Source organism: Bactrocera neohumeralis, unplaced genomic scaffold, assembly GCF_024586455.1.
Source record: "Bactrocera neohumeralis isolate Rockhampton unplaced genomic scaffold, APGP_CSIRO_Bneo_wtdbg2-racon-allhic-juicebox.fasta_v2 cluster09, whole genome shotgun sequence".
Lineage (NCBI taxonomy): Eukaryota > Metazoa > Arthropoda > Insecta > Diptera > Tephritidae > Bactrocera > Bactrocera neohumeralis.
The window spans coordinates 35,667,367-35,679,382 of NW_026089622.1; the positions used below are offsets into that span (position 1 = coordinate 35,667,367).

General features: G+C 35.8%; 1 protein-coding gene across 1 annotated transcript; it reads right to left on the reverse strand.

The window, feature by feature from the left end:
- Window positions 1-8,962: 8,962 nt before the first annotated feature.
- On the reverse strand, window positions 8,963-11,766 carry LOC126764043 (uncharacterized). Its single transcript, XM_050481780.1, is given in 2 exon segments — window positions 8,963-11,211; window positions 11,214-11,766. Coding segments are annotated over 2 exon segments (2,541 nt in total). The 5' UTR covers window positions 11,575-11,766; the 3' UTR covers window positions 8,963-9,031.
- Between the last annotated feature and the right edge of the window lie 250 nt (window positions 11,767-12,016).

Genomic DNA, 12,016 nt, shown 5'->3' on the forward strand with positions numbered 1-12,016 from the left:
TAGATCTAAGGGTTTCATACTGTTATCTATACGGTTGTGAAATTAGCACAAATTAAGCTCTTACGACGGCACCAAAAATGAATGCCACATCAATGACATTAGCGATCTTCAAGAGGCATAATAGGAATAATGACTCCCATTCTGTTCAGTGTAAGAAGTATCAGAATATTTATTACGACACTTCTAATAACTCGCCCGAAATTACCATCGCTAGCCTTTCTGATAACCTGGTGACTTATTCTAGCCTTCGTCAGACTAGCATCAGAATACCTGCCCATAAGTATCTCAATCTACGCTGACTAGGTGACATTCCTTGGCCGGGTAAAAATCTGGTCCTTACGGTTTTACAATTCAAATAGTTTTTAATACGACGCTATTCGATAGGCTTAATTGACAATGTCGAAGGTGGAATATAATATTGATGTTTGCAATAATGATTAAGATTGTGTATATTTCGTGTAGATTTCGAAGCAGCTGTTGAAAGCATCAACATCTTGACAAAAGGGTATAAAGTGTAATGTAAGTTAGCCATTAAAATATATATATATTATTTAATATTGAGATGAGTTGAAAAAATTAGTAATTCGAAAAATTTAATTGCCCTTGGGGCATTTTGGTAAACATTTTCGATATTCGACTGTATATTGAGATCAATGTCATGGTTCGCCATACTTAACCCTGGTCGAGACCAACGGTCTGATACACTTAGTCGAGACCAATGGTGCTTGGCTAGGCCTAGGCTAGTTTACATACATTTGTATGGAAATACGTGTTGTATTTACGCTCATATATGAACAATATAGATACATTTTTAAAATTTCTTACCTCTCGATTTGGTTGAAATCAAATTGACTGCCTTGTTCACGCTAGGCGTGGCAATAGCGTTCGCAAAAAATGTAACATTTTGAGAAAAATTACATTTTTTCTTAACCTTTTAAAACGCCCCAAGGCCCCACCGGGGGCGTGGCAATAGGCGAAAATGGGTTTTCACCATGTCCCCCCTTTTGTTTCACTACAGTTGGGGGGGTTATGGCCCCGGGATGGATCAAAACCATTTTGCGAGTTAGTACACCCCTGGGGCTTTCAGGAAAGCCCTCAACCTCCCCTCTATCCCTACCTGGGGCGTGGCAATAGCGTTCACAAAAAATGTAACATTTGGAGAAAAATTGCATTTTTCTTAACCTTTAAAACGCTCTAGGGGCTAAAGTATTTGACCTAGATAAACGTAAAAACCAATTTGGACATGTAACGAACACAGTGGCGTAGTTAGGTGGGGGCGAAGGGGGCCGTCGCCCCGGGCGCAACGTCTTGGGGGCGGAAAAACGATCTTCACTGTTTTCTAATATTCAAAAAAATACTTCAACAAATTTTTTTACAAAATTTATTATAAAGGACAAAGAGTTGTACACTCACAATGTAATAATCTGAATAACCCTCAAAATTGCGATTCTTATCACACACAAGAAATGGACACCGGGGTAGCGAACCGCCTCACCGCAATCGACCAAACGATAAGAGACCAAATAATGTATACTTTAATAAATTTAATTCAAATATGTATATGTCCTTTACCTTGTAAATAATTTTATTTTTAATGTCAACTAAAATACAAGTATTTTGTTCATATAAATAATATTTTTTTTTAATTTTTAATGAGATATTCCATTCATTGACGATTCGAACGAACGGATACGTTTATATACTCGTTCACGTTTGTCATCATGCCAGATTACGATAGAAGTGTTACGATCACGTATATAAGCGCTACGATCACGTATGTCATAATACGAAATACAGACTTTTACGTGACGAGTGATACGTTCACGGATGTAACGATTCGACCCCAGAATATCATATCCTCATTTTGTTTTCATAGTTTTTTCTCTGAGAAAAATATTTATTTGTAATACCTAAATTCAATCGAATAGATATGTGTATCAAACTAAAAATATGGTGTCCATATGTCTGCCCTGCATTCAGATGTTCATATAAGCAATAAAAAAGTCATTAGCAATTAATTTGATTGCAGCGTAGGAGCTGCAGGGCTGCATATGAATGGATATTAAAATTGGATAATGTGCTCAAAGCAACTTCTCCGTATACCATATATAAAGTTTTCCGTTTATGTTCTTATATATATATATATCAATTGAAGCATGTACCGCGACCCTCAGTCACAGGGAATCCAGGCCCAGTAGACTCCTCCTCGGTGCTATTAAGGCGATTTGATCCCTATTCGGATACATAGATCTAAGGGTTTCATACTGATATCTATACGGTTGTGAAATTAGCACAAATTAAGCTCATTACGACGGCACCAAAAATGAATGCCACATCAATGACATTAGCGATCTTCAAGAGGCATAATAGGAATAATGACTCCCATTATGATCAGTGTAAGAAGTATCAGAATATCTACATATTACGACACTTCTAATAACTCGCCCGAAATTACCATCTCTAGCCTTTCTGATAACCTGGTGACTTATTCTAGCCTTCGTCAGACTAGCATCAGAATACCTGCCCATAAGTATCTCAATCTATGCTGACGAGGTGACATTCCTTCGCCGGGTAAAAATCTGGTCCTTACCCTCGTTGGGACTGTCTGCCGAAAAAAATGTAAGCTTTCCGTTAAGGAATCGGTGGCGTAAAACTATTTTTAGACCTATATTCTCTTAAGCAAAGTTGTTCAAAATGATCCGATGAATATTTCCCTTATAAGTGATTTTTTCGTTTTTTTTGCTCTTTGCAAACTCTCCGAACCCGTGAAATGTTAATTTAAAAATTCCCGTTTTTTGGACACATTTCGTAAAACACCGTAACGACCAAACTTCAGACGTGACTAACTACAGGCAACAACTAAAACCTTGGTTTGTCATTATCCTCCGGTTCCTGTTGATTTGGGGTATTATGAAACACTTTAACCTCTTTTTATGTTATGGCCCTGACAGACGACAGAGCTAATATACATTAGCGGGCTTAATTTACATTTACTTGCGCATTTGACCCATGTTAATGCAAGTTTGTAATGCACAAGAATTTCGTGCATTTAGCTGGATTTACGAAATTTGAGTAGACAACACTGCTCAAAAATAGTCGATTTTTGCTATATTTTGACAGATGTCTTGTTTGTGTTTACAGCTTCAGAGGTAACCAGTTTTTATATTGCTAATTAAATTATGTGCAAGTATATTAACAAAAACAAATTTTAGTATTTTTAGATGGCAGGAAAATAAACAATGCTCAGTTTGTAATCCATTTTTCCAATATTCTTAACTTTTTCACACACTTTTATTTCATTTTTTTTTTAATAAATAAATAAATTTCACTATCAGCTGTCTAAAAGCACAAGTCTGCCGTCTGTCACCATACAATTGCAATGCGAATTAGCGTTGCTTAAATCGCATTAATTTTGCTCGTCTGTCAGGGCTATTAGATGCAACAAATCTTCCAAATTAATTAAAAAATAAACAGAAATTAAATAAATGAACTCCTCGCGGTTTTACAATTCAAATAGTTCTTAATACAATGCTCTTCGATAGGCTTAATTGACAATGTCGAAGGTGGAATTTAATGTTGATGTTAGCAATAATGATTAAGATTGTGTGGATTTCCAAGCAGCTGTTGAAAGCATCAACACCTTGACAAAAGGGTATAAAGAGTAATGTAAGTTAGCCATTAAAATATACATGTATCAATCTAATATTGAAATCAGTTGAAAAAATTAGTAATTCGAAAAACTTAATTGCCCTTGGGGCATTTTGTTAAACATTTTCGATATTCGACTTTATATTGAGATCAATGTCATGGTTGGCCATACTTAACCATACAAAATTTATTTTCTTTAAGTTTTTCTTGTTATTCACTTATACTACACAAATGCTTAATTCAAGAAATACTCTACTTACGTTATTTTATTTGCAGTGAAGGAGGCTTCCTTAAAGCGCATTTGTATTTTCCGAGAGGAACTCTTACATTCTCCACGAATGAAGTTCGTGACAAAAATTTGACATCCTAACATTGAAAAGAACGGAGATGTATTTCTATTTTACACGAGCCTTGCGATGATAATTGGAGTTATGAAAGCGCATCTGCACTTTGGTTAGCAGTACACACCGTTGAAACGATATTGATATCTGTGATTCAAACGATGAATAGATAATATCTCTTTGGTGACGCCATTTGCAGAATTAAAAAACTGTCTACATTATCGTTTAAATCATTTTATTTGATATTATGTGATTTAAATTAGTTTTATCGGAAAATTGGCACACAAAAGCTTAGTAGTTATAAAGTAATAATTTGATGTGATAGAAAAAAAATAATTTATATATAGCATTTAACAATAAATTTCTATTAACTGAAATATAAATCTTTAACTAGTATTTGAGTAGGTGGCCACTTCACTTCACCTTTATGACACTTGCCACTTTCACTTCTTTTTTTTCATAAAAAACGCTACGTTTTATATTATAAAGGTGATTCAAATTTAATTCTTATCAAATTTTACTTTTGGTTTTATATATATGTATGTTTCAAAATCAGTTTTATTAAATATGCTGAACGATAGCTGAAGATAACTACGGAAGACGGTGTTCGAAAAAAACGAGGATCGCAACACAGCGACGTGCAAACTTCGAGTCAGATACGAGTATAAAAAGACTCCCCCAACCCCAACTCTCCTGTCACTGGAAATGTCAGAACCGCCTACCGAACTTTGACAGTTGACTGGATTGAGTAGGTTTTGACGTTTTGCAATTGGAATGACTGGAACGGCCAGTTTGAAATTATACCAAAAATATATGTGAACGGAGGAATTTGTTGCCGCCGTCAAAGATCGCTAATAAGAATTTAAAACAATGAAAATCAAAGAAAATGCTAAATTTAAATACATATATTTCATGAAAAGTTTTGCATAGTTTAATTATATTTCAATTACAAATGATTAAGAACATTTATTAATTGAGAACTAACAGGCTTTATTCACCTAGGTAAGTATTGAAAGATCAAAAGCTAGTTGTTTTAATATACCATTAAATCATAAAAAAGGATTTAAGTAGTTTCGCCATATATTAGAAGTCCAATATATAATAATTTGCAATCGTAATAAATGTTGGGTGTTTTAATTTAAATGCCCAAAAATTCTTATTTTGTTCGATCTGGCTATAATGGAAAATGTTATAAAAAACGCTTATTTTGAGGCGCTCTCACACTGGAATAAGTTGGGCATCCCATTATCCCTGCTTCGAGTGCGAACGAAAAAGCAACTGATATGTGGAGTAGGGATGGTAAACTCGAGAATCGAATTTTCTCGTAAAATAATCGATTTTTCGGAATCGATCTTCAGTAGTCGAAGTCGATTAAGAATCGATTCTTGACATTCGACTTTACTATTAATTAAGGGACTAGTTTCAAGTTATATATTACTTACTACATACGCGATTCTTAATTCTTGACGATAAATTTATTAAAATGGCACTTAGCGCTGTGTTTAAATGAGTTAAGCATCCACCCTGTAAAACTGGCGCATCCTAATGCTACAGTGCAATTCACCACAGCTGATGACACTACAGCACAACTCAACACATCTATACGCCAACCCACTCAACAAAAAGGATGGGCAACGGGAAAGCAGGCTCACTTCGTTACATACAGTTCGCACATCCACATACGTTTTTTTTCTTCACCGATCTCGCGCTGCAATTAACTCTCGCACATTAAATCGGGTCAATCCTGCATTAGCAATCAACATTCGATTGGATATTCGCCACAACAAAGTTCCCACGCGCTAGAAACAATCTCGTGTCAATCCAGTTCCTGCGAGCGGCATCCTGTCTCAACTCAATAATTTAATTGAACACAACACCGTTCTAAATTCGTCTATATAGATTTAAAACTTGATTGTATTTTAAATATGCAAAACATTAAGGTAATTGTAGACCAAATTACCCGCGCATTTTCATTTGCAATATTAATCGCGGGTGTAAGTGAATTTTGAATACCCTATCATTGAGGGGTTTAAACATGGACGTTTGCGTTTTTAAGACTTGTGTTGCCAGTGGAAATTCTGGCTTTGTGTCTTCTGCCAGTTCGTGTAGTGTACGAATGGCTAGATATGGGGCACAGTTTACGCCAAAGGTAACTGTTTTCAATTTAAAGTCGCGTAGTGGACTATTGGCCCGAGTTCGTGGATCGTGAGGCATTGAAGACAACTCGAACTTTTGTTGTTTTTTTCTCAGGCTTTACTACTGCATGATGTGGCAAGTAGAAAGAATAATATTTGCCTCTTATGATTTTTTCACATGGGCTTACTTCCTCCATGTGATCTAAATGAAGGTATTCTTCCACGACACCATCATAATCTGGTTTAAGCTCACCTTTTTTAAGTAGGTTTTTCTCCATACTTAGAAACTGCTGTATTGCAGAGGTGCGAGAGTGACCTAAGGCGAGTGTGTCTGGAAATTGTTGTTTTAGTGGTAGTCGTACGACATACCGACCATTATCTGATCGAGTAGTTGTGGCTTTGTAAAAGTCTTCACAATACTGATCTTCAGGTGTTGTAATTCAAATGGGGGGGGAGTTCTTCTACCTCCCAAAATTTTCTCAATTGTGAATTGAGGTACTCGTTTGAGATTTCCTCAACTTGAGTTGTGATGGCTGTGACTGGTTCCGCAACTAGTCCACTTAGGACCAGCGTCTGAAAAACTACGCTACTCTCGCAGCATTTCATTTTACTCTTGCTACCGCTCTCACTTTGTCGGGAGCCACAGCATAGCCTTAGCATAACAATGTAAAGTATGTGCTCTACTCTGCTCCGAGTTTTGTTAGGTAAAAAAACTATAGCTGGAGCGGGAGCAAAAAATTAAATTCTGCGCTATGCTCTGGCGTAGCGGTAGCAAAAAATTGGGAGCGGTAGCACAGCAGAGCTAATGAAAATTTTCATGTGCTACAGCTCCCGCATGTGTTTGTTGTTTTTTTTTCTTTTTTGCTATTTTCTGTCATTTACAAGTATGGTACAAGTTGGTATATAAAAGAGAGTCGTTTATAACTCAAGAATGGCTGAACCGATTTGGCTTAAAATTGGTGGGAAGGTAGCTTAGAAGCAGGGTAAGAACATAGGATACATTTTATCTCTTTATGCTAAAATTCAAAACAACTCATAAATATAAAAATTATATTTCAAATCATAAGCATTTGTTCAAAATTTATGTAAGAATCATTTGAAAATTTTAGCAATTCAAAAATAGAAAGAAATAAGTAAAAAATTTCATATCCAAACATGCTTAGTATATGGGTTATACTGATTTTGCTCCTTAACCAGGTAGTTTTCTTCCGTCCGATATATTTAATATCACAACAAAAAATGGCATTGAAATTTTCATCGTCAAGGCACTGCGGATACTTTGCTAGATTATTGGTCAAGGACGCAAATGCATTCATAACAAACCAAACGGGATATCTAACATAAGCGGAATAATTGGAGTGTTGATAAAAAGGTTTATTATAATTTTAGATATACAGAAATCTTTTCGATTCTTTGCAATATACATTGAAGTATGTATATGCGTACAATTTCAAACTGATTCTTCCTAAAAAATGATAAAATTACTAAATATTGGGAATGGTAGAATAGAACTGCAAATACTCAGTGCAATGGATTAAAACTGGTACTGGTAATCAGTAGATGAATATTAACCACGTGTATGCCAAAAGATAAAGGCGAGGTATCTAAACCTGATTTTTTCACGAAATTCGCATTTTTTTGTATAACTGACAAGAGCTACAGCGTCTAAAGTCAAAGCGATGCCATAAAATACCTCTGATCTGTAGGAATTTAAAGATAAAAAACCAAGATTGTAGTGTATTTTCTATGGAAAATTTTTACATGCCTCGGTCCAGTTCTTAATGTTAATATGTAGGGCTAAAATTTTCAGGGAATTTTTTTTTGGGGTATTTCCCAGGAAATTTCGTGACGGGACCGAACAAAATTAATAATTCAAAAAAATAAAAATACCCTAATGTAAAAAGGGGGAAAGTATATGTAGTTAAAATTAATTTCGAAAATTCATAGTAATTGAGTATTTTAATACATTTGGAATAGATGATGTTCTTGGTAATATAAATATTATTAGTAAATATTTTACATAATAAAAAAAAATTTATAATTTATTCAATTATTATCTAATTCACTTTATTAATATATTTCTTAAAATATTTGATTTTAGATTTATAAAGTCACTTGACGCAACAAGTGCCAAAATGATTTGCATAAAATTGTTTTGTTTGAATTATTCAATTAATTCAAATATTATGACAGAAAATAGCAAAAAAGAAAAAAAAAAAAAAACAACAAACACATGCGGGAGCTGTAGCACATGAAAATTTTCATTAGCTCTGCTGTGCTACCGCTCCCAATTTTTTGCTACCGCTACGCCAGAGCATAGCGCAGAATTTAATTTTTTGCTCCCTCTCCAGCTATAGTTTTTACCTAACAAAACTCGGAGCAGAGTAGAGCACATACTTTACATTGTTATGCTAAGGCTATGCTGTGGCTCCCGACAAAGTGAGAGCGGTAGCGATAGCAAAGCAATAATTTTAGAAATTTTGCTGCTACAGAGTAGTAAATGAGAACCCTGCTTAGGACCCATCCGAAAATGGTATTTTGCGCCAGTAGTGTTTTCGAAATTTTTTCAACACCTTCTAGTATGATTTGCGGTATAAGGTCGCTGCCTATTAGGATGTCTATTTGAGCTGGCGTGTTGCAGTTGGGATCTGCTAGAGATAGGTGTGAAATTTTATCCCAATGCTTGCTATTTATTTGATAGCTTGGAAGCATGTTTGTTAGTTGCGGTAAGACAATAGCATTTGCTTGAATGCGCTTATCCGCTTGGGGGGAAATTAGGGTAATGGGACAGATTTTACTTGAGTTTTGTACTACTCGTCCGCCCATTCCCGTAATTTCATAGTTCAGTTATGGAATAGTTTTCATGAATCTAATATAATGTGCTGAAATATGGACGGCCGTTATGTATCACGTTTGAATGCGCGGTGACCATTTCAAATTATTTTTCAGCATTTTGGTTTTAATACGTTTACGATCACGACTAATTATTTCCATACGTTCCTTAGGCGTTGTTTGGAAAAGAATCAGATGAAGGGTGCGTATCGCAGAAACCAGCTGCTTTAAAAGTCGTGCTTTAAATTTGATATTAGCAGGAGCACCCGCTTTCATTGGATCTTCGCTGGTCTCCATGTGTAAGTTCAAAACGAATATTAATGTATCTTTGATGGTTTGTACTACACGCTGAACTTGTTCCGTTTGAAAGAGACGACACACTAAATAACCGCGTACATACACATTGATCTTGGTCGCAGCAGACGCTCGTCGCTCAGCTTCTACGGATGTGCTCGTAATCAACGATTGGCGGCGACTACTTGACGCTCCACTAGTTGTGCCATTTGAGCGCCCAACATTATTAGTTACTCCACTGTGGTTGCTGCTAATCGACACACTTCTGTTTGAAGCTGTTGGTGAGAGGTCGTGTGAAAAGAGCCGTCGTCGAGGGGTGCAGTTACTGCTTTGCGATCTCGCCGGCAATGTTGATGGGCCGATTGATAGTTCCAACGATGGTAGTTGGATTGCACCTGACATCAAGTCCAAAGAATTTGCTGCGACACAACTGTCCGCACTCATTGATTCAGCACAGTCTGACCTTGCTGTTGGTGAATTTTCTACCGAGCCATGGTAACTACTGTTAACTCTTTTGTTGTTCACATGATCTACAGCATGTTGTATTTGTACATTGCCTATTTTATTTGTCAGCTGTTCTAGCAAATACCTTTGTTGCTCTTCGAATACCTGCTGCATACGTTGTTGTTCACGTTTTTGTTGCGCCAATAACTCGAGAAATTTTTGACGGTGTTCATACTAAATACCGTTGTATTGTTGATTGCCTGCTGCGCGTTCGCGTGCACTTTCTGTGGTCACTTTAGCAGTTTGTATGCTTGGCATCGAAGGTGTGGGTTTCATTTGTTTGATAGCGGTTGTACCGAAAATAGATTTTTTCAGCTGACGTCCAATTTTCGGTTTAATTAGTTTTTGCTCATAAGGTGAACGTTTACTTTTAGCGCCTGAATGGTGTGTTGAGGATGGACTTGTAGTATTTGTGATTGAAGGCTTTAGTTGTAAGCGCATTGGTTGTGCGCGTGGATTAAGATCGACTTTTTGCACACGTTTCGCTTTTGATTCGACAGTGTCGCGTGTGGAGCTCATAGAAAACAAATTGGAACGTTTGGTGGGATAAACGTCATTAGGTACTTGTTGTTGACGAATGTGTTCAATTAATGCTTTCGAAGGGTAATCTAGTGTAAAGGAGTTTGAGCGGACTAAATGGTTTTCATTTTGCGTTGTAAGGCTAACGTCCAGAGATTTAATTTTGGACTGCGTTCTCTCGGATAGTAATGACTTCAATGATGGACTTGTTGCCGATCTCTGCGGTGGCTTTATATTAGAGCACTTGGGCTTGTCCGTTTTCGTGTCTGTTACGGTAAAATTTTCAAACTTAAGGATTTTGCTGGTGATGTTCGTTACTTTGTGATGAGTTTTCAAATCTCGCTCGCGATTTTTGGTGGACTCCATGCAGTTGAAGCTTTCGTCTGAACTTATTTCATCCTGCAATGATTTGTTCAAACTTTTTTTATGTGTTTCTTGTTTATTCACATTTATAGCGTCAATACTATTTTGTTGTTTTAGAGTATCAATAAATGAACGCGAACTATTTATTGGTCTTGGTGGATCAATACATATTGATGGAATTTTCTTTAGAACCTTTTCCGATTTCTGACGTGCAGCACAATTTATATTTGCGTTTTCACCTTTTGTCAATTCAACTTTTTGTCCAATTGACTTTTCATCTGGATGATCCAAATTTATTTGTTGCTGTTGTTGTTGGAAGATTTGCACTTCGTCCTCTGTTAAAGGACTGATGATTGTATTAGAACGATGGTCGTAAATCAAAGTTTCTGATTTTTGTAGCTTCTGCATACGGTGCATAAGATTGATTTCCAAAGAGTTCGACTGTTGCATTTGAACATTAAATTCACTACATTCACCGGCAGTTTGACGAGTTATTTTCGCGCGATTCTGATTGGGCGTAGATAACTTCGATTCATTTTCATTTTGTGTCAGAATATCTGAAAGTAACATATACGTTGGGCATCAAGTTCTATTAAATGCTCAGATAAACTGCAGTTACTACTTTTGTTTTTATTATCTATAACATCTATATTTTCTTTTAATTCTTCAAGCTCTGCGCCATATTCCAAATTATATCTCTGTTTCCTATGTCGATTTTCCTCTAAACGTTGCTCTATTTTAATTGCCTTTTCTTTTAATTTCTGCATTTGTGGTCGCTTGTCGGCCGTCATCAATGGCGGTATAATAGGAACTCCATCGATGCGGAACACCGACACAAACTTTGCTGCAGATATAGAGGGGGCAAATATCGGGTTTATGCGCGTAGTGGCTGCTGCGCTTATAATATCTGACTTAATATCTTCCATTATTATAACCATAGATATATGTATATTTTCTTTTTTCGCACTGAAAATTCCGATTCTTGGTTGTTAATTGAATTAGTAATATGAACGTTGAATTTAGAATTCTAATTTTCGCAGTGTAATACTAGTTAACTCTTTCAAATTTATATCATTCTGTGGACGCATGCAGCCGAAACTGCATTTACGATGCTCCAATACTTTCACGAATATTGATATTGACGGATTTACTTTAAAAAAATAAACAACGGGTCGAATGTCCAGTGTCACCAATGTGGAAAGCAATTAAAATATAATAATAGTACGTCTAGCTAATTCAAATATCTTAAATTTATTTAAAAATTTATTTTATTAAACTTGTTTAAACCACTTGAATTATTTAAAAAAAAATTATATGAAATGTAATGTTCTTGGTACATTATTTATAGACAAAAAAATATAATTGTTTTTAACTATTTTT